This window comes from Pelophylax lessonae, assembly GCF_965119305.1.
Source record: "Pelophylax lessonae genome assembly, chromosome: 5".
Taxonomy (NCBI): domain Eukaryota; kingdom Metazoa; phylum Chordata; class Amphibia; order Anura; family Ranidae; genus Pelophylax; species Pelophylax lessonae.
The window spans coordinates 195,846,662-195,871,217 of record NC_138772.1 but is presented as its reverse complement, the minus strand read 5'-3'; the positions used below and the strand labels follow the sequence as shown (position 1 = coordinate 195,871,217).

General features: G+C 38.6%; 1 protein-coding gene across 4 annotated transcripts in view; it reads left to right on the top strand.

Moving 5' to 3' along the window:
- The window catches only part of POU6F2 (POU class 6 homeobox 2), an 870,107-nt gene extending 846,632 nt beyond the window's left edge, over window positions 1-23,475 (top strand). For 3 of the 4 annotated variants that reach the window (XM_082258642.1, XM_082258640.1, XM_082258641.1), the window contains 2 exons: window positions 13,123-13,291; window positions 22,014-23,475. In XM_082258642.1, coding sequence (XP_082114768.1) covers window positions 13,123-13,291; window positions 22,014-22,518 — 674 coding nt within the window. In that variant the 3' untranslated portion in view covers window positions 22,519-23,475. The remainder of the gene's footprint in view (window positions 1-13,122; window positions 13,292-22,013) is intronic. The other variant, XM_082258643.1, reaches the window with a different exon arrangement.
- The last annotated feature ends 1,081 nt before the right edge of the window (window positions 23,476-24,556 follow it).

The window sequence follows — 24,556 nt, the reverse complement described above, 5'->3', positions numbered from 1 at the left end:
AAGAATAAAAACAAATTTCAGATTGTCTGTGACCATGAAATTGGGTACATTTGCAGGCTCATCTTTGAATTTCTAGAATGTCAGAAACATCTAGTCTAAAATGTTTTAGACAGTGAAATCAGAAATGTGGGGAACTTATGCTTAAAAATATAGTATGGATTTAGAAATTATGATTTGTGTACCTTTTCATGTGAGTTTATCTACTTGAAATACTTGCGACTATTTGACTGAGCATGGTCTATGTGGACAGCTTTACCCCGGATGCCTGCATACTTAGATGTGCCTATTTTAATCATCAACCATGCGAGTTGCTAAATGTTGAACCTTCATTAAATGTTACCATATTGCTACACTTAGAGGCGCCTCTCATCTCTCTTATATTCTGTAGCTCTGCTAGATTTTGCTTCTAATCCCCTTGGGAAGGCTACATATTGTGGATGGACATTTTATGGTTACACAACCTATCACATTGCTATAATCTTTGTATATAGACTATAAACTGAAGGACTTGTGGAACAAATCATCTGAGTTTCCATTATTTCTTATGGGGAAATTTGCTTTGATATAAGAGTGCTTTGGATTACAAGCATGTTTCCAGAAAGAATTATGCTCGCAATCCAAGGTTTTACTGTATATATTTTTTTATCAAAGACTCTAGAGAGTAAAATAGCGATCATTGCAATATTTTTTGTCACGTGGTATTTGTGCAGCAGTCTTTCAAACGCCATTTTTTTGGAAAAATTACATTTCACTGCATTTAAAAAAAACTAAACAGTAAAGTTAGCCCATTTTTTTTTTTTTTTTATATATTGCAAAAGATGATGTCACATCAAGTAAATAGATACCCAACATGTTATGGTTTAAAATTGCGCACAACCGCTGAATGGCGACAAACTACGGTCAATAAAAATCTCCATAGGCAATGCTTTAAAATGTTTTAACCATTACCAGTTTAGAGTTAGAGAGTAGCTCTTTTTTTAAATTATTGCTCTCACTCTGGCGATTGCGGCAATACTTCACATGTGTGGTTTGAACAGCGATTTCATTTTCGGGCGTGACTTCCGTTTACGTTTTCTTTCGTGCGCAAGCTCATGACGACAGGGGCGGCTAAAAAATTTTTTTTTTCCTATTTATTTTATTTATTTTTTTAATTTTAGTAGAGGTTTTTTTAAAAAAAAAATCTGATCACTTTTATTGCTATCACAAGCAATGTAAACATCCCTTGTGACAGCAATAGCCAGTGACAGGTACTCTTTATGGAGAGATCGGGGGTCTAAAAGACACTAGACCCCTCCACAACACTTCCACGTATTCAAAATGCTGAATACAGCATTTTTGAATACTGTCACCTTTTAAATTTAGCAACTTCAGGAGCCGAGTAACCCTGACGTGACGTCATTGACACCGCCTCCGGGTTACGTCATCGGAGACCCGATCGAAGCCACATCCAGCTTTGATCGGGACTCCATCCAGGCGGTGGATGCGACAGCTGGTTGCTCGGGTCTCCCAGTGGGACGGCGGCGGGAGGAGGGGCGTCCCCTCCCGCTCGCTGAGGTAACGATCAAGCGGCTCCCGAGCCACATCGGTCATTACCGCCAGAAAGCTGACCGCCTAAAAAATGGTACCAGGGTACAAACATTTAAATGCAGCCACCGTAGACCTACGTTGGTTTGCGTTAAGCGGTTAATCTTCATTGTAACAGCAAACAAAGTGTAAAAAAGAAACACAAAATCCCTGTTACTACCCAGGGTGTTATTATGATGACACTGAACTACTTTGATGAAAATAATCACCAGTCAGTGTCCCTGATCACCACCACATCAGTCACACGATGACGCTGTACTGCACTGGAGGGCCTTTTGAGTTTTGAAGACTTAAATTGTTTCAAATCTTAATTTAAGTTTTGAATACTTTTTCAGGAATAGAATAATTCAATTTGTGGTTTTTTGTTAAGTCAAGTAATTTTAACGTCCTGACCCCTGGAAGATTTACCCCCCTTCATGACCAAGCCATTCTTTGTGATACGGCACTACATTACTATAACTGAAAATTGTGCTGTCATGCAACACTGTACCCAAATAAAATGTATGTCATTTTTTTCACAAATAGAGCAAATAGAGCTTTTTTCTGGTGGTATTTTTATTTGGTATAAACAAAAAAAACACCAGACAATTTTGAAGAAACAAAATATTTTTTAATTTCTGTTATAAAACACATCCAATAAAAAAATCAGATTTTTTAATAAAATTAGACTAATATGTGTTCCGCTACATGTTTTTGGTAAAAAAAAATCCCAATAAGCGTGTATTGATTGGTTTACGTGAGCGTTATAGCATCTACAAACTATGGGATATATTTATGGAATTTTTATTTTTTTAATACTAGTAATGGCTTCAATCAGACAGTGACTGATATTGGAACTGCGATATTGCGGCAGACGCTCTGACACTAGCTGACACATTTGACATTTTGCCTGGAACCAGTGACAATATTACAGTGACCAGTGCTAAAAATATGCACTGTCACTGTACTAATGACACTGGCTGGGAAGGGGTTAACATCTAGGGTGGGTGTTTGTGTGTTACTTTCACTAGGAGAAATAATGTATTCTAGTCCCTGCTTTGTAGGAACAAAGAATATATCCCCCCATCAGAACTGAGATATGCCTTGTTTACATAGGCATATATCAGTTCTCTGTGTATTGCGGACGATCACAACAGAAACGTCCGTCCGGTGACACATACCCACCCCCTGCAGGTGGAAGTATGGAATCACAAAGACATAGAGTAAATCTTTGATTTGATCCGGAAGGATTTGCCCCCTTAATGACCAGGCCATATTTTGCGATTTGGCACTGCGTTACTTTAACGGACAATTACGCGGTCGTACAACACTGTACCTGAATAAAATTGATGTCCTTTTTTTCCCACAAATAGAGCTTTCTTTTGGTGGTATTTGATCACCTCTGCAATTTTTATTTTTTACACTATAAACAAAAAATAGCGACAATTCTAAAAAAAAAAAAAAACAATATTTTTAACTTTCCGCTATATACCATTCCCATAAAAAAAATTAAAAATCAAATTTTTTTAAAATTATAGGCCAATTTGTTTTATGCTACATATTTTTGGTAAAAAAAATGCAATAAGCAATAAGACTGGTTTGCGCAAAAGTTATCGTGTCTACAAACTACGGGAAAGATTTATGTAATTTTTATTGTTTTTATTTTTTTTATTATTAATGGCGGCGATCTGTGATTTTTTGCAGGACTGCAACATTGCTTTTGGGGAGACCAGTGATATTACTACAGTAATCAGTGCTAAAAATATGCACTGTTACTGTAATAATGACACTAGCAGGGAAGGGGTTAACACTGTGGGTGATCAAGGGGTTAAATGGGAGCCTAGGGGAGTGATTCTAACTGTTTGGGGGTTGGCCTAGTGAAATGATCACAGAGACCTGCGATCTTACATAGAAGGATCACAGGCACTCTGTGATTATTTCAACAGCTGCCCGTCCTTCTCTCTCAGCGGGGAATGATCGCGGGTGGCCGGCAGCAATCAGAGCAACCTGCCCCATGCATCGGAGTCCCCGCTGCCGAGTGGGGGTGGGAGCGCGTCGTTGGTGGCACGCGCTTGTCCCCTATCTGCAGGCGCACGACCGACGTGTACCTATGTCGGTTCGCGCAGGAGGAGCTGCCTGCTGCAGTATAACTGCGGCGGGCGGTCCTTAACCGGTTAATTACTTATCCCCCTTGGTTGACATTGTGATTTATATACAGAAAATTAACAGTGTGTTGATGTGTTAAATTTGCGCTCTGTTCTATTTGTTTCAGAATTAACTAAGCTGCTCATATGTTTTTTTTTTTTAAACGTACCTTTAAAGCAGCTTTGAGTGCCCTTACCAAGTAGTATCCTTGAGCAGTGGAGTTGTAGAATTTGTCAGCTTTAGGAAACAAAAATGTGATTGCACAACTTACATCAAGTGAGTGTGCAACCTAAAAGCAGTTTTTGTTGAAATTACATCTATCCTCCACACTGGTGGAATAGATAGTCATTGTCACCGTCGATGATTGGGAAGACCTAATCCTGCTTCCACTTGGGGAAAAGTGGGGGGGGGGGGGCTTAGATGATATGGAAATAGTTAAAAAAGAAAATTTAATGTGTTCCCAAGGTAACAGAGGTGCCCAATAGTAAATATGAAAATTTGATTAGAGTGTATTTCTTTTTTAATGAAATATGTATTAATACTTGAGATAAAAAGTGTAACAGACTCTGTGGATAAGTAAAAAAGGTACAGTAGAAGAGGAGAAAGAATAAACTCTGAAACAGAACATTTATTATGTAAGAAGGTGTAATGTTTGGATACACTGTGATCTAGTTTTCCTTTCAGGATATTCCTTCTATCTCCTTCAAACACTACATTACACACTTTTACATAATAAATGTGCTGATAGTCTCAGAAGCATATAGCCATCAAACATGTACCAGCCTCTACAACCTATGGAAGGTTTAAAAGGTTAAATCCTAGAGAGTGTTTTTGGATTTCCCCCCCCAATAAATGATAGTTTAAGGCTTCATGTACACTGGACATTTGAAAACCTCTTCTGGACGCTGGAACTTGACAGCTAGTGAACAAAGTTAAAAATTGTCAGCTTGACCACTTTTACATGCCACGTTACCAGCGTTCATTAGCGTTTTCGTTTTGAAACGTTTTTGCAGATAACAGTTTTAACTGATCTCTCCCTCTGTTTTTTCCCTATTGCAAATGGTCAGCAATGTTTTTCTATTATAAACTAGTAGATGTATATTAGGAGCTGCGCCAGACATATATTAAACAATCTATCACAGTAATGCAGTCCAAGAACAATCTAATGGAGTAGAACTACAGGTAGAAAGAAAGGACCCGATCCAATCAGCCAATCACCAGTGAATAGTGAGAGAGATGAGTTACACCCTGTGCTGACACCCGTAGCCTCTTACTGGAACTTTTGACCCTCCTGTCACAGAGTGGTCAAACAGGCATAAGAGCAAACAGCGCTCGGCGTAAATGATGGTTCCTAGTCACATTCCTCACATTCCTTAGCAGGGAGAGAGATCTTCACAATTCACAGATGTACAATGCCTTCACAGGACCCCACAGAAGTGTCTTTCACATGCAGGCTCAGAAAAAAGACAGAGGGGCAACCAATTTATTAAATTTATTAAAAAGTAATGCACTTACATAGTAGACATCATATAACAGCATCAATGGATAAAACCGCGGTATGTAGCGTGCTCAGCTCCGATACGTCCGCCTTACGCGTATCGTCAAACATCTATGACATCTTCAGAGGCGTGGTATAGCGGTGTGAGCACGCATTTAAATGAGCTGGCGCCCGGAATGTTTTTCTATTATAAACGCCTAATCATGAAAACGTCTATAAACTTTTCTACAGCGATTAGACAAGTTTGCAAACTGTTAGAAGCATTTGGCATTTAAAATGCTGAAAAAAACGCCCAACTGCTCCTAAACGTCCATTTATCAGTAGCAGTGTACATGAGGCCTAAATGAAAAAATTGTTAGAAACAGACAACTAATATAAAGGTCCCGGATTTGACAGAGGACCGAATCCTTATTGTCTTCTGTACTAAAATAGTAACTTATACCTAGCAGGATCACTAAGATACATACAACATGAACTCATTGGGCCAGAAAAATCTATGATTAACAGTTATGTAGGAATGCAAATTATTGCATTTTTTATCTGGTTTTGGCACATTGCAATCTGACAAAATCGGTACCAGACCCCCCCCCCCCCCCTGCTCCTCAAAAGTGCCAAAGTGTGCAAGAGGAGCAGGGAACTTAAAGCTGAACTTCCCCTTCTTTTGGGTGAAGTTCTGTTTTAAGCGCATAGTATAAAGTTTAGAAATGGTGCAGTTTAGATTAAGCATTTAGAAGTTGATATAACACTTGCCTACACTATGCCTACACTGTAAAAATAATATACTGACACATCAGTGTGAATGTCCACCAACTTCCTAGAATTCAATCTTTCAAAAACTGAGCTCATAATATTAATTTTTTTTATAGTTGTATTACAACAAAATTCCTAAGAAACCAAAAAATAGTAACCTCTTTTGGCCCTCTTCCTACACAGTACAGGTTCACATATGTTCAACAAAGGGTTATCTTGATATGTTTCTATAGCCAGAACTGTGACATTCTGATAACCATATTGAAGAGAGAAGGCCAGACTACAACTGACCCTTTCGCTGTATCTTTTTTGTCTGCATACTTTCTGCTTTGTTTGGCTCGGCCTGCTTACTATCAGCTCTGTTCCTATTTTTCATTGTTTACACTAAGCTGCTTTTGTCTGATCCCTGCTTGCCTACTCTTTTATTTTTCCACGAATATCAAACTGCTAGCATGTCTGTCTTTTTATCTCTGAACTGCTACTGTGTTTCATCTATTCAAACAGTAGATTTGAGAGGAAAACTTTGCTACAGTTTTAGAAATTATTTTAAGGCCTTATGCGCACTGGACATTTTTTAACGTGACTGTTAGGGGCGTCTGGTGTTTTTTTTTCTGCCTATAAACACCCCTGCATGTTAAACTATGGGGGAGATTTACTAAAACTGGCGCACACAGAATCTGGTGCAGCTGTGCTTCTAGGTTTTAGCCCCCGTTCACATTGGGGCAACTTGACATGTAATTTGACATTGCCGGCAACGACGCCGCCCGAATCGGTGCGACGTCAACTTTGAGGCACTGCACCGTTTCCAAAAGTAGTTAACGCACTACTTTTGGTGACTTCAGGGGCAATTTCAATAGACATCTGTGCATCTAACTCTCAGTGAAATGCGAATTTGAAATCATGCGAATTCAGCTGAACTTAAAACTGAATTTAAAACCAGCCTCCAATGGGAATGTACCCTTATTGTCAAAGCTTAATTGAACAAGCTGAAGTAAGAAGCTGATTGGCTTCTATGGACAGCTGCACCAGATTCTGTGTGCACCAGTTTTAGTAAACCTCCCCCTATGTGTCCATGCACACATAGGTGCTTAGAGGAGTTAAGAGGAAGGGGTGCTTGGAGGAAGAAATCAAACCCCACTGCCAGTGAATCTCAGAGCAGTGGCTTTTTGGCAGAAAAAACGCTTGATGCGTGTAAACCCATGTAAATGCGTCCAAACACGCTTGAACTCTAGGCACATTTAGGTTTTGAGTGTTAAATTATTTTAATGGCCAGAATATATTATTCTGACCAATTAAATGACTTAACACCCAAGTGCTTGACCTGCCTTAACATGAAACAAGCGTTACAAGTGTCAAGCATTTTTTCTGCCAAAATGTTGCTGCTAGGAGGATCAGCATCTAAGAGAGTTGGAAAAACGTCTAGTGTGATAGAGGCCTAAAAAATAGGAGCAGATGGAGTTTGAGCCATGGTGTTTTCAGATAGTGAATTGATGCTTCAAATATTGGTAAAGAGACAGCTATCTCCAGAGAATAGTAAAACGTGCAGTCTTTTAACTGTTTGTTGAGGATATATATTAAAAACTAAATCTAGGTATCCATCAGGAACACTTATATTCAATATCAGAATGGACTACATTAATCATTAGATATTATGGTGGCTTCACACCGATCGGCGGCGATTTGGCCACACAACAGTGTACCTGTGGTTTTCATGCGGGTTAACTGCACTTTCCTTTAAACTTCTATTATGTCCCCTATTTTTGGTGTGTTTTCCTAAAGCCTACCACAACCGTAAGAAACAATAGAAGTCTATGGGAAAGCGCAGTTAATCTGCACAAAAACCACAGATGCACTGTGCTTCAGGGGCAGTAGGAAGCTGCCCTTACATTTAAGAAAGTAGGTCACTTAGGGGTTGATTTACTAAAATTGATGCAGACAGAATCTGGTGCAGCTGTGCATAGTAACCAATCAGCTTCTAACTTCAGCTTGTTCAATAAAGCTTTGGCAATAAAACCTAGAAGCGGATTGGTTACAATGCACAGCTGCACCAGATTCTGTGTGCACCAGTTTTAATAAAGCTTCCTCTACATGTCAATGTAGTAAGATGCTTTGTGCTGTTTATTGCAGAAAATACTATAGATGAACAGACACGTGTTACTGAAAAATTGTCTATTTGTTTGTGCATGAGGTGGTGGTGAGATTTTTTTTTTTACTTTTAAACATCATTTTAAAGAAAAATATTGTTTTATTGTATTAGTTTTATATATATATATATATATATATATATATATATATATATATATATATATATTTATATATATATTACACATTTTACTCTTGGTTTGTATTCTTAGGCAGTTAGCTTAAAAAACCTAATAGCTTTATATGTCAAAAGATTTGTATTTTTGTACAACTAGCTCTGAGATTTTTACAGTCCTGCCATAGGGCCAGATGGGAGACCTGACCTGGTGTCCTGACTTTTCTCTGCTGTATTCCAATGAGCTGTTCAAGGACAGGCACCTGTCTCATTCCTCATCATTGAAAGGGAGAAATGTGCATAGCTTTGGCCAACCCTAAAGTGGTATTAAACCCAAAAACAAAAAATTATTTTATTGCAGCTTATTAGTTCTTAAATGTGGTGGCTGCATTCGTTTCTCATTTTTGGCCAACGTGAAGTGGTGCCTTTCTAGAGACTTATTTTTATTTTTTGCACACACGTTAAAATCTGCTGCGGGATAGTTGCGCAACTGATTACCACATTTTTATCATCATGAAAAAATACACTAAAAATAATTTTATGGCACGCAAACACAATATAAGCCTCAATATTTTGTACATAATAAAAGCCTAGGTAGTGTAGTGTAAATGGATATCAACCATGTTAAGCATCAAAATTGCGTGCTTCACCAAATGGTAAAAAGTTATGGTATCCAAAATTTTCAATCAGTGACCCTTTAAATGCTTTTATTGATCATCAGTTTAGAGTAAATAAATGATGGCCCTAGAATTATAGCTCTCACTTCAAAGCTTGTGGCAATTTATAACACGTGTCGTTGTTCCCATACACGTGCGCACCCTGTGATGCGTATTCATTTGCGAATGTGTGCAGAGTGACTGGGTTACCTCAACTTTTTTTTTTTATTAATTTTATTATAATTCCATTGTTTTTAAATATTTTTTAAAATCCTGCATTATTGCTTTTACAAGGAAGTTAATAAGCCCCCTATGTATTAGGCAAGTGACAGGTCCTCTTTTTGGAGACATCAGGGGTGTATAAGACCCCCCCAATCTCTCCCCTGCCCTCAACTTCACCTAATCAAGCACAGATCATGCTTGATTAGCTGCACCCCTGGCCACAACAGCCACGGTATGACAACTCTGAAGCTGGAAATGCTCAGATCTGGATGCATTGGACTTCATCGAAAACAGAGGACGTCTGGGAACAGATATTTTTCAATTTCTGGCCACTAACCACCCTGAAATAATTTAATGTGGTTCTAAACTTTTGGTAGCAGTGGTAAAGCTTCACTTTACAAAGAATACCCAATCACATGCAAGGAAAATTGTAAAAGCTTCATTTTTGCTTGCATATGATTGGACAATGGAAGTCAGCAGAGCTTCCTCTCATTTACTAAACTCTGTAGCAACTGCACTTGCAAAGTGCACAGTCATTTTGCCTTTAGTAAAACAACCACACATGTCTAAAGAGGCACAGTAGTTAAATAGGTATTAAACCCCTAAGTCCCCGTTCACACTGGGGCGACCTGTGAGGCGACCTGGTCGCCTCACAGGTCGCCGTAGGTCGCCTTCCATAGGGAAGCTGCGGACCCGTTCTAATAGGAGCGACACAAGTCGCTCCGACTTAGAAAAAGGGTCCGGAGCTTCTTTGGGGCGACCCGGAGCGACCGTCATAGACTTCAATGTTATGAAGTCCGTGCTGGCCGCTCAGAGGTCGCGGCGCGCTGCTCGCGCCGCGACCTCGGAGGAGCAGATGGCTGCTTTTCTTTTTTTCTTTTTATAATTTGTTTATTTTTTTTTCCTATACTATGTTTGTATAAATGTTTTGCTTTTTGCTTTATTTGTAAACATAACATTACTGACTGGCTTGTTGGCATTATTAGCCAGCAGGGGAGCTGTCATTTATGGTAAGCGTCCAGCAGGAGAGGATTGTTAGCACAGGTTGTTGTGTCTTTGCCAGTTTATCATCAGGGCATTGTACATCATGATTATTGATAATGAATCTTTGACTTTGGACAATGTGAGTAATAATGGATTTACACTGTGGGAATTATTTTTTTAAATAAAGAAGTTTGTCATGTGTAGTTATTTTTATCTACATTTTCCCTTTTGTAAATTAATAATAGGGGTGCTATGTGCCCATTACTCTTTCATGTGAGAGGCATATATCTGGTGCCCCATCTTCTAATGGGGACTTTCAGATTTTGACAAGTCAGCCTGCAGACCCAGGAATGTAAGGATGAGGCTCTTGTCCCATCATCCCCATTAACTTTGGGACAAGGTTCCCTGTCAAGAGGAGCCCTGCTTCTAGGTATGAGGACATGTGGCTTAGTATGGTTCAGGGAAGCACACGCTCACTGCCCCTCCTTTTTCCTGTCAGTCGGGCTACATGACTGGAAGAGGGTATGGTATGGAGTTTTGGAGGGGCACATTCATTTTTTTTTTTTTGCCTGGCGTTCACCCCTAAACCCTTAAAAATCCCTAATTTAGGATAAGGGTCTGATGTGGATTTTGGGGGCTGGCCAAGAAAGAGCATGCAACCCTTTTATTTTTTGAGCCATGTCAGGTTACATGTCCTCAACGTGGGGAGGGAATCATGCCAGGGAATGAACATGCCAAATCTGGCCATTTAATACATCTGTTTGGTGAACATTTACCTGCTAGAGTTTGGGTTAAATTTTCAGTTGACCAGAAAAGGGAGGTCATCCCTGATTACAGTCAGCACAGAATGCTAGACGTTAAGCTCTGGTGGGTTGCATGATAAATAACACTGTCTCCAGAATAGTGAGTTTTTCCTTTTAGGTAAATATTTCATTGGTTGCAATCAGAGGACCATTGACAGGTGGTACAGGTAATTCACAGTTTATAACATGCAAATACTCAATGTTCAAATAAATTCATATAGCAAAAGTACACAGTTCCAAAAATTGTGATGTGCAATTTACAAGTCTTCAACCTATAATAAAGTGCCTTGTGCTCTCTTCAACTGCAATTTCCACTTTAGTGCCACCAATTCATCGCATATGTGATATAGTTTCCCACTCACCAGATGAAGTTGACCCTCCTATTGTATAATAGAGAGGCATCAAAGATCGCTTTGGCGGTCTCTCATAGACCGGGGGTATCCCCAGGCTGCTCTTCAGTGTTCTCTCCCAGCAACAGCATCATCAATAGCTCCAGTGGCAAAGTTAGTTATTAGTCTTTTTTTCCCACAACTAACTGTGCCACTGGAGCTATTGGTGACGCTGAGACGGGGAGAGGACACTGAAGACCAGAACACCCCAGGTCTATGAGAGACCACCAAAGCGATCTTTGATTCCTCTCTGTTATACAACAAGAGGATCAACTTCATCTGGTATGTGGGGACCTATATCCCATATGTGGTGAATTGGTGGCGCTAGAATGGAATCTGCAGTTGAAGAGAGCACAAGGCACTTTATTATAAGTTGAAGACTTGTAAATTTCACATTACAATTTTTGGGGACTGAGCACTTTTATCATATAATGTTTATTAAGCTATTAATGTCACGAGGGTGTTTTATATATCATACAATGCCCAGTATATGTGCTGATATGTACAACATACACACACACTAGGGGGCATATTTATAGAGCAGTGAATGTAAAAATCACCAAACATTCACTGCAGGTGAATCAATCACTGCAATTTAAAAACATGCACAGGAGGATTCACCTGCTGTGAATGTCTGGTAAATGTCACATTCACACAACCAAAAATATGGTCCATACCTATATACGTTTTGACTGGCTGCTACCTTACAAGGAACACTTGCATTTTAAAGCTAAACTCCAAGCAGATATATAAAACTAGTTACCTAGTTCTCTACTCTTTATAAAATATTTAGGTGTATTCTAAAGTAAAACCAGTGTAAGTAGCTAGTCTGGTATTTCTAATGCCCAGAACAGCAGTTTTAAAACTTAAAGATGAATGATCAGCACCAGGAACCAATCAGATTTTACAGCGATCTAACATAGGGAACACAGTGCTGTCAACCTAACACAGGGAACTTGCTGACATGATAAGAGAGCAGAATGAGCATGGTGACTGATCATCCACATGCTGCTTCTCCTTCACCATCTAATTAGCTAGCTGAGGAATGTGTCTTGGATCAAATTGCACCGATTAACAACAATGGAGGTCCAAAACATGGTAAAGATTTCTGGTACAGGTGTCTTGATCACAAAACTGGCTAAAAAAAATAGAAAAAAAAAAAAGAAAAACATTTTGCAGGTAATATAGTTCACTGTAATGCATTTCAATGGTGTACTTAACTGTTTGAAACTGGTACTTGCCTTACATTTATGAACCATTACAAAAATAGATTTCCTAGTCAAGCATCAGTTACTGGAAAAAAAATAAAAAATGTTGGCTTCCAGCAGCTATGTTATTTCCCTTGATAAGTCTTAAATTGACAGCATTATCTGGCACCAAAGGAATCTTCCTCACCTAGAATGTATCTACAATTAGAGACACAAGCTGCTTGTGTCTCTATGCTGAAAGATGCACTCCATAGGAACATATAATGTGGCAAGCTCTGTATTTTATCTAGAAACTGATAATATTAAAAAAAAAAAAAAAAAATTGCATTGTCCAAAGTAACATAAAGAAGAAAATTCCAAAATGTAATTATTTGCTCTTGCAATTGCACACTATTGTATAATCATTTAAATAGTTGTCATTCTAACAATTCAATTTTAGGGCTCAATTTTAAAGGCAAAAATGGAAAGTTGGATTGTAAACTGTGAAAACCCATAGAATGACAGCTGTCATTTTTCAGGTTAGAAATGGAGAAGCACCTGGAGCTATCACTACTTACCATATGAGAAACTTTAAATATAATTGTTCGTAATGCACCAAAATACATTTCAGTTATTTCACATTTGGCCCCTCTCTCTTTTTTTTTAAGATCCGCAGACAGCCAGTACTGAAGTTGATGGAGTAAATCTGGAAGAAATAAGAGAGTTTGCTAAAGCATTTAAAATACGTCGTCTTTCCCTTGGTCTGACACAAACACAAGTGGGACAGGCTTTGAGTGCAACAGAGGGTCCAGCCTATAGTCAATCTGCAATCTGTAGGTAAGGACTTTTAAGCTATATCAGCTTCACTACTCATCAGTTTTCCATATGCTGCATGAATATTTACTAGTTCTGCATGTATTATCTTACCGAAAATGATATGTCTCCTTTTAAAAAAGAACTGTTACGATAATATTCATTATCTGTTATCTGTCAGAAAGGCAATACTATAGTTACACTTTTCATATTATAATGAAAAGCTTATACCTAAAGGAGTTGTAAAGTCATGAAGGTTTTTTTATCTTAATGCATTCTATGCATTAGGATAAAAAGCCTTTTGTGTGTAGCATCCCCCCCAACACTCCTTAATACTTACCTGTGCCCCCTCTCTGTCCAGCAATGTCCATGAGTCCCTTAGCCGTCCTGAGACTCTCCCTCCTGATTGGCTGAGATACAGCCATGGCACCATTGGTTCCCACGATTGTCAATCAAAGTCAGTGAGCCAATCAGGAGAGAGGGGGTGTGTGGCCTAATGGCAGCTCTGTGTCTAAATGGACACACAGAGCTGCAGCTCAGCTTGGATGCCTCCATAGCAAGCTGCTTGCTGTGTGGGCACTGGATAGGAGGGAGGGGCCAGGAGCAGGAACAAGGTACCCGAGACGAGTAGGATCTAGACTGCATTGTGCAAAACCAACTGCACAGGGCAGGTAAGAATAATGTGTTTGTTATTTAAAAAAAATGAGACTTTACAATCACTTTAAAGCAGTAGTTAAGTCTGCTTTGTGATTTTTACCTACAGGTAAGCTTTTAATAAAGTTTACCTGTAGGTAAAATGAATATTTCCTAAGTGTGCACCATTTAGGAGATATTTGCTCTTTTGCCAGCTGGTAACGTACATGTGCTCTGAAGAAACGGCAAACCCGTGTCATTCCTTCAGAGCTCTGTGCCATGGCCATGACTCCCGTGCAAATGTGTGGGAGTGACGTCATAACAGCTCGGCCATTCAGGCTGCTGGAGCCTGCAAACCTGGAAGAAAGACCGGGTGAGGATTAAAGCCCTTTCTGCGGTCACAGAGCACTGCTGGAGGGCTTCGTTCTAAGGTAAGTATTTAATTATGTGCTAGTATGGGGGCTTAATTATAGAGGAAGAGGGAATAGAAATAGTTGAAGTCTATGTATAACAGTTCTCATTACCTATAGTTGTTTCCTAAAGTCAAAAAATCTATATTAACCATTTTACTCTATTAAATATATTAAAATATCGGATCTGATCAATCCCATCAAAATTACACAAACCTTCATCCAAAACCAGTTTAACCTAAATTATTTATAGTTTGGCAACTTGAAGTACTTTTATTAGAAATGATTTATTTCACACTAAGAATGCAAACTGAACAATTTGCACTAAGCGGTATTTTCCTATTCAGTTCATGTATTTTGGAATTGATATACCAAATGCAAATAGATTGTTCACTGTTCATTTTCCTAGAGAAGTTGCACAATTATATGCAATCAATAAAGCAGTTTTCTTTAAACTTTCCTTGCATGTGATTGGGGATTCACCAAATTCACTAAGCTTCGGGAAAAGTGATACTTTCCTTGCAAAGTGAACTGCCTATTTGCCTTTTGTAAATAAACATAGTATTTATGAAAAAGAAAGACCTTTCTTATGTAAGTATGCACAGGGCAAATACACTGTTAATTTTCCTTGGGAGGTTGCACTTTGTAAGGGAATTTTCCCCAGAGGCTTAGTGAATGATGTGGATCCCTGCTGACTTCTTGTATCTAATTTATGTGCAAGCAAAATGGTGTTTGTTTTTATATTTTCCAATTGGATATTCTTTGTAAAATAACATTTCAATGCATTCGTTAAGCTCTGGGAGAAATTCCCTTGCAAAATTTGACTTACTTTGCAAGGTAAACAGCCTATTTGCCTTTAGTAAAACAAACCCAATGTGCTGGTAATTAACCCTTTCTTTGAGGGCTACAGAAAAGTTGTAATAAAGATCCTGGTGAACTAAACGCAATATCTAAATAACCAAATATTGAAGCATTTCTATTTTAAAAGCAAAGGATACATTTTCTGGTATAAAAATTAATCCTTTAGTGAATAGTATCAGCATTCCTCTTTGAGACACATACATGTATTATTGAACCCCATAGCAGGTCTGATTTAATAAGACTATGGATATCCCTAATTTTAACATGTGTATTGATCATATTCTGTATATACATATACAGTATATCCTACTATACATCGTTGAAATAAACTTTATGAGTAAAGGAATAGATACTTCCAAGAGATTTTCATTGTTTCTAAAGACCTTGGAGTCTTCCACAAAAAAGCCAACCAAATCTCAGCTCATTTAAGTGGATTTTGTTCTTGGTGATCCGTGAAATGCTCCATCTCTTTATCCGCTCTTTAGATTTTTAATGTATTCCCTGTAGAACAGAAGTGTACTTTTCCCGCAGTTTAAGAATAAGGTTATAAGTAACATCAGTATGGGGTAGTGAGCTTGCAGCTCACATTTTTCTCAATGATTTTCCATAAAACCCATTGATTGTTGTTAAATACAAAAAGCTCCATAGGATCCTCTCACTTCTATGGCATCCCCTACTGTTTTTTCTTATAAGATACCTCCCTGTAGAAAATAACCTTTATTCAGTCTATACAAGGATACCACTGCTGGGAAATTTGTTTCATGACTTGTATATTGTTATAGCAAATATCACGTAGTGAAGAATCAACATAGATAGGGAACACCAATGATCTAAATACTACCTCCCTTTATGTCTAGTAATGATTTAGCAGATTTAATCTTACATAGATTAGGCTCTAATATTAAAACCTAAGCACAATGACTTAATATTAGAATGTGATTGCTATTATGTTCCTTTTCTAGAACACGCTTTATTATGTTAAATTTTTACTTCCAAAACAGTGTAAGTGTTTCTCATTAATACACATAGAATTTACATATAAACACATTATCTTTAACCTGCAGGGTGCATGAGTCTTGGTCCCTTTCTAATTGAAAATTCTCAGGGATGAGAAAATGTTGAAAATGTTTTCAACATTGGCAGCCAAAAACTGTTTTTGAAAAAAGGTCTATTAAAAATTTTTAAAGACATATTTTTATGTAGCGCTATGACACTTGATCTCATAATGTAGTAATTAGTTCTTTAATTGCCTGCCACTGTTCATCTTAAGTTCATTTTGAATGACCCCAAGGGAAATTTTACCCCCAGTGATATAACACACACTAAAAATTAAAAAGAATGAACAATAACATTTATTGATGACAGATTACAAAATATCAGTCTCTGGTCTTACTCTCAGGTTCTGTCAATCTCAGTAAGAGGGTATAACCTGCAGAAATGACTGCAGGCTGCTGAGTTTTGATGGTTTTCCAGTCTTCTGACCAGACAAGGTATGAACTTCTTAAATGCTGCAATTACAGATGCCCAAACAGACACTCAGTCAGGGCTGGGCCCAGGGGTAAGCAGAAAAGGGGGTTCGCCTTGGGCACTTCATCAGAAGTGTGCAAAAAGAGCAGGACCAGCAATTTATGCTGCTAAAGTAGTTCATAAGGAGAGGTTCTTTGGCCTTTTTGGATGGGGTTCTAAAAGACCTTGCCCCAGCACTGCACTCAATGTGTTGTAATATCCAAATTTGGACTTTAGCTGCTCTACTGAGCTAACTATTCATTTCATTGATCTGTAGTAGGCAAGATCATTTCTCTATGAACTCTATTCCTGGATTTAGGCTGGGCATAAGATGAGTACTTTTTTTTTTTTTTTGGTGAGGGGACTGATTGAAAAAATAATGAACGGGTTCCACCATCCACACAGGTGAAATGGATGGAGGAATCATCCCTGCTGTGCTTTTGTATTCTGACAGCGGGGATTCCTCTGCTGTCAGAATACACGTGGCTACACCTATTGATCAAATGAAAATTTCCCAATACTCCCGTTTCACAGAAGTTGATTGTTAGATCAACTTCTGTTAAGTAGGAATGACCATAGTCGGATAGAATTTTAATCCATCTATGGCCAGCTTTGGTGCTATAAAATAATTATTTAAAGTGGTTATAAAGGTAAAAAAGGTTTTTTGCCTTAATGCATTCTCTGCATTGGAGGTAAAAACCCTTTCAAGTGTTGCTCCCCCCCAACCCCCTTAAACATTTACCTGAGCCCAATCTCAATCAAACACTGCGCAATTGTGCAGCAGCTGTTCCCCCTATCTCTTTTCACAGGTGACTCGGCAGCAGTAGGAGCCATTGGCTCCTTCTGCTGTCATTTAAAGCATGTAATGAGGGAGCAGGGGGTGGGACTGAGCTGGGTTATGTGTGTCTTTGCACACACATAGCCCAGCTTGGAATCGTGCCTGCACGTCTGCTCCCATAGCAAGCAGTTTGCTATGGGGGGGGGGGGATAAATAAGAGGAGGATCCCAAAGCTCTGGGTGCGGGAGACCCTAGAAAAGGAATTTCGGGGCCGCTCTGTCCAAGATATTTGTGCAGAGTGGGTAAGTATGACATGCTTGTTATTTTAAAACGAAAATTACAATCAATTTAATATACAGAGTATCTATTAATTTAGCATAGTATGCCAAGAGGAATGGGGACAATAACTTGAAATAACAAATTGTAACTGAAAATCATAATAACTGAAAAAAAAAGAAATCTGATTGTTTACACTGGGTTACTCCATTTTTTTAAAAGAATTCACTCGTTGAAGAAGCTACTGTAGTAATGTACTTTAACCACTTGCCGACTGCCCCACGCAGATTTACTGCGGCAGTTTGGCTCGGCTGCACATAATCACGTAGATCTACTTGATTATATGCACGCAGTCTCAGATTAGACACCGCTGGAGGAGCGGGCTCGATCGCCGCCAGCCTCCCGCAATCTTCAGGGAACCTGACAGGAGAGCCGCCTGCCTATGTAAACAAAGCAGGTGGCTCTTCTGTCACACAGAAAGATCATGTGTTTCAGCTAATCTGAAACACAGATCTCTGCATGCCTTTCACAGAGCCCTCCCCCCCACAGTTAGCAAGCACATTTAGGGTTAAATTTAACCCCTTAATCACCCCCCGTAATTAACCCCTTCTCTGCCAGTGTCATTTATACAATAACAGTGCATATTATTTAGCACTGAAAGCCGCAGAGGTGATCAAATACCACCAAAAGAAAACGCTATTTGTGGGAAAAAAAGGACATCAATTGTATTTGGGTACAGCATCGCACGACTGCGCAATTGTTAGTTAAAGTAACACAATGCCGTATTGCAAAAAATGGCCTGGTCATTAAGGGGGCAAATTTCCGGAGCTGAAGTGGTTAAAACGTGTTACTCTGGGTTACTCCATTTTTAATTAGAATTTGTCACTGAAGAAGCTAATGTACTTTGAAACGAGAAGAAAACATTAGCATTGCCGGTTCTAACTAAACATATACTGTACATTTCTTTTCAAAGGGACTCTGTCAAGAATAAATAACTGTGTCTCCATACATCATACAACACACCATTATTACAGATCAGGGACTGGCTAAGTAAGGCCAATATGACAACCAAACAGCCAGCATTTTAAGAAAGATGATGGAAACTGTTTCTCTATATAGAGAAATAGTTTGGCTTATACAAGAATGTGAATTGTTAGTTCTAAATCATTATACTTGAGCAAATTTACATAAGAAAGGTCTTAACTTGTAGTGCAAATATGGGGTTAATTTATTAAAGGCAAATAGGCTTTTCAATTTGAAAGGAAAGTATCACTTCCCCCAGAGCTTAGTGAATATGGTGAATATCAAATCACATGTAAGAAAAGTGTAAAAAAAAAAAAACTTTTTTTGAATGCATGTGTGTGTAAGCTGGGAGTCAGCAGAGCTTCACCTTATTTACTAAGCTCTTTGAAAAATTTCCATTAAAAGTCTATTTGCCTTTAGTAAATCAACCCCTTTGAGAACATCAAATGCTAGCTTCGGACTGATAACACATGGTTTTAGGCAGATCACAGAGTATGTATAACAGTATTAAACAACAGAACTTCATAGGGGAGAGTTAACATTATATGGTTAATAACATATTTCAGAGCTGGGAGAAAGCATTTGTTATTAGCATGAGGTCAGGTTATTGATGTGTCTAAACTACATTTGGGGGCTCTTAGATCAAGAGTCAGCCTTAGATAAGGCAAAAAAGCAACTCAGGTGAAAAATAGCAGCTGTATTTTTATTTGATATTTATTAAAAAAGAGCACAGATAACATTTTTAAATAAGCAAAACATTTGATGACAAATCATATCAGCTGTGTACCCTTGCATGCGTCATACCATAATACTAAAATCAAAAGTTATGTTGGATTTTATATAAAAAAAACACACAACAAGTAAAAAAACAACATTTACAGAAACGAGTAGCTCCCATTCATAGATGGTCTACAGAACAACTGCACTGGCGAGTCCTTCATTCACACATAAATGAAATCAAACTGACCCTTTAAGTCAGCAGAGAAATTTACGGATACAGCTGAAGTGAACTGTAAACAGACTTGCAAACAACTGCAAAGCTATTGTAAGCATTTATTACACACCTATGTGTCTCTTTTAGAGGCTTACACTTTAGGGAGGTTTTCAAATGATTTTCCTTTTATTTGTCTGACAATTAAAATCTAGATTGACTAAAAAATTTTACTTGATTTATGTAGTGTTGTCAACACTTTTAGATGGGTGTCAACTTCTTAGATTCCTCACGAACTCCAGACAGGAGATATCATTACCAAAATGATTAGTTCTGACCAACAACTACAGGCATGCAAAAGTAAATTGATGATTTCACATTCCATGATGGATTCTGATATAAAATAATAATTTAAAGAGAGCTGTAAGAGAATGCCTCATACTGCAAAGAAATATAATTACTAAAATCTCAGAGAGATACAAACATTTTTTCCACTTAGGGCTATTTCACACGGGCGTTCCGTATGTCCGTATATCACCCCATCCGTTTGCGGGTGATATACGGACATAATGCATGTCAATGGGATTGCGGATGTCAGCGGATGACCATCCGCTGACATCCGACTTGTGTCCTTTCAGTTCTTTTCTGTTTTTTGGAATGGAACAGAACCCTATGTTTCTTCCGGAAAAAAAACGGAACGGATGCAAAATCAGATGTCAGCGGTGTCATCCGCTGACATCCGCAATCCCCATATGTCCGTATATCATCCGCAAACAGATGGGATGATATGTGGACATACGGAGCGGATGACAAAAGTGTCATCCATGTCCGTGAAAAAAAAAAAGTGCCGCAGCGGAAGAAGAAATCGGAGCGGCCCTGTGAAAGAGCCCTTAGCCCTTTTGCAAAATTGGCATGTGGTTATATTTTAGGGCTTAGCAATTCTGGATTGATTGGTACATACTGTATTTAGCTAGGTTAAGAAAATAAACATTTTCACTGAGTTCACTGTAAAAGAGGAAAAACTAATTTAAAAACTTGCACCCAATGAACCCTTAACACGCAATGGAATTTTATATTGCCTGCAGTAAAACCTGCCATAGCCTAGTTCTGTAATAGTCAGACATTAGGCAAAATAGATAAATCATTGTCATAAGCATGAAGGTCGCTTCTAGAAAAACATTATTTTTTAATCCCAGCACAACACTATAGTTGCTCCTTCGAGAAACTCAAAGATCAACCTCCGGCAGGAGGTCCCATTGCTCTCTCACATCATCCTGCCATGGTCTTTATTTTGTAGTGAAACCTGATAGGGGGACAGTGAATAGACAGGGTAGTGGCTTTGAGCCAGCAGGCAGGCAAGATGAGAAGGCTGTCTATGCCAGTGATAGCATTGGGATTCCTTGCCCTAAAAGAGAAATGTGGGTTTTAAAAAAAACAAAAAAACATCCATACTCACCTAGGTGGATGCAGCATTGATCTGATGCTGCATCTGTCCTCTGCCTCCTGTACACTAAGAACTGAGTGGTCAAAGACCACTGATTGACTAGTTCTTGGGGTCTTCAGTGAGCAGAGAGCTGGTGACTGTCAGTAACTATCTCTGTGCTCTGCCCCACCAGCACTCACTGGAGCACTGGGCTGTGGAGGGGGCAGGGACAGCTGGCTCAGGCTCTCAGTGGCATGCTGAGAGGCTGAGCCAGGTGTTGATCAGGAATCTGGGTGGGTCCTGACATAAAGTCCCTCCAGAATTTGGACCAGCTGAGTGACATCACAGAATGAATTGCACTCCTGTGTTCTACAGGAGAAGTGGTGCCAAAAGAGTTTGGACCTTACTTCTCCCTCAAGAAAAGAGAACCCTTACTCAACAAACTAATTTTTCATAAAATAAAGTGCATTTCTAATTTCCAGTCTGCATATGAATTTTTCGACACACAAAGGCACATAATCATGATTTTCTATAGAAATGTAATATCCTTGAAACCTTTGAAAAGAATAAGTGCATGTTTTTTTTTACTAGCCCCATTCATTTTTATGAATATTTTTCCTACAAAAAATTACACAATTAGGGAAACACATTTTCTGCATAGTTGTGTGCATTGTATGAATGTGCTACTACTCCCATTCTTTTTCTTTTGTTCAAGCTGTAAATGTTCAGTTTATAGCTTTATGTGCTTGAAAAATTGAAATCATGCATGCATGTCTGCTAATGTGTTACAATGAAGCATATTGTCCTTGTTAACTACCTCTGCCAGTCCGGTAGTTAGGCAGGCAGGAAGTCCCACCCTGGCAGAGCAACAGTGTAAGACTCTTCTTTTTCAATTTTCCCCTCAGACACACCATCCTGAGAAGCCACTTTTTCCTACCACAGGAAGCCCAAGAGAACACTATAGCTAGCAGTCTGACAGCCAAACTGAACCCTGGCCTTTTGTATCCTGCCAGGTTTGAAAAGCTGGACATCACCCCTAAAAGTGCCCAGAAGATAAAGCCTGTCCTTGAGAGGTGGATGGCCGAGGCTGAGGCCCGCCATCGAGCAGGTATGCAGAACCTTACAGAATTTATCGGCAGCGAGCCTTCAAAAAAACGCAAGAGGCGCACTTCATTCACTCCGCAGGCCCTGGAGATCTTGAATGCCCATTTTGAGAAGAACACACACCCTTCAGGACAGGAAATGACAGAAATTGCTGAGAAACTGAACTATGACCGGGAAGTTGTCCGAGTGTGGTTCTGCAACAAACGGCAAGCCCTCAAGAACACAATAAAACGATTAAAACAACACGAACCAGGCACAGGAGTTCCAATAGATTCCTTAACAGATTCAATGGAAGAGAATTCCTAAAACATTGAGAATGAACTCTTTGAAATGTCTGTTCATCAGCCTTGTAAGTAAACAAAAAAAAAAAAAAAACTAAAAAAAAAGAAAGGTGGACAGAACAATTTATTCATGTGTTCAAGAGTTTTCCAAATACAATGCACAGCACCTAAGTGTGTATGTGTATGTGCTAGTAGCCCTAAACAGAAAAAAAGACAAAAAACATTTTTTCTATGGACTTCACAAAAACCAAATAACTGTGTTCATTTTTCTGTACATTAAGACAATGTGAACAGTGTTTGAAAACCAAGAGAATCTTTTATCTATCTAAAAAGAAAAACAAGCCTGCCACCTGGAGGATTATTTGTAGACTTTCAGGGTTTAAGTGCTCATTCACTAGAAAATCTTCACTATGAACCAAAGCCAGAAAAATGGTGTTGCAAAACTAGATTGTTGGACTTCTCTAAAATAAGCATCATGATGTGTTTCACATGTTCACTGTCTGCTGTAAGAAAAAGTAAAATTTGTATTTTTTCAGTTACGTTTTACTGCAGCACATACAACATTTTTTCACACTAACTCACATATTGTTTGTGGAAACTGTAAAATTACATTTGTTGACTATATAAGGGGCAAACAGTTTATTCACATGGCGACTACGATATGTGGGTTCCATCCTGACCCATGTAAAGATTGAGTTATACTTGATTCATGTCATACAGTGCCAAATAAGGTTCACCTTGTTGGTGTATGTTGTATGGATGAAAACCTTAGAGAAGAAATAAGGTTTCCACAACTGTGTTCTGCAACCATTTTCTGTATTTTTTTTTTTCCAAAGTCTCTTAGCCAAAGAAATTTTTGAGAATCTGGTGAAGTATGAGGCAGTTCCTGGATTATACCAAATGGAGGGCTGAAGGAATATTACCATGTTAATTACAGCTTCTTAAAATCATGTACATTGCTTAATTAATGTAACCAAAATTTTGATTTTCTCATGTGCCAATTTTTAACAAAAACATTTACCAACCAACTATATATTTTTATTTTTTTTGTCATTAAACAATTTAATTGCATGGATGCACAGAAATACAAAACTTTAACTCAAAAAAACGTTACATTTGTACTTATACTTACATTTTGTAAGTATATTGACTATTGACACACCTATAGAGGATACAGCCCTACATTTAAACTTTGCCTGAGATGTAATAAGGAGAATCACTCTTTTACAAAGTTTATTAAATATGGGAGAAATACAATATACCACCAGATGCTTGATTTAGGGCATGTGTACTTGGGCTTTTGTTTATGTCAAACTTCTTGTCTTTCCATACAAGTCAAAGGGAATGAATAAGTAGCATGGCCTAGCTTGATGCAACTTAGAAGAAGTTCAATTGTTGGTCAGAAGGAAGCCTGAAGAACCTGTAAAAGTATCTCAAGATAATCTCAAATATAATCTGAATTCACCTAAAAACATGCTGCATCCCGTGTTTAAGAAGCCCTCACCCAAGTGTGAAGTGCAGTGAAATAAAGTGAAGTGACATTTGTCCAGATTACTATAAAGGGAGCTAGTGTTTACATTGTATAATGAACATCCAAATGTGAAAAAGAAGCTCTATTTTTGCAATTACCCTGCATAGTTACATTTTTAAAGTGTCCAAAACTTTACTTCATAGTAAATTGTGCCTACGATCCCTTCACTTCCCCTGACATCACCTCAATTCACTGCACTTTACACTTCGACAAATCATGTTCAGTGTTCCAACCTCTGGGGTTTCTTAGGTTGCTTATGGTATTTAGCAGTAAAAAGACACACTTAGCACATGAGGCATGTTTGTCATACTGGGGGACATTTACTAGAACTGGAAAGTGCAAGATCTGGTGCAGCTCTGCATGGAAACTAATCAGCTTCCAGTTTTTCTTTTTTCTAAGCTTAATCAGTTCCCGACCGGTCGCCACCTATTTACTGTGGCAATGGGGCTCTGCTGCGCAAATCAACGTAGGTCTACATCGGTCGCGAGCAGGCAGCTAGGGGGCGAGCATGAGCCGCACTTCCGCCCCAACT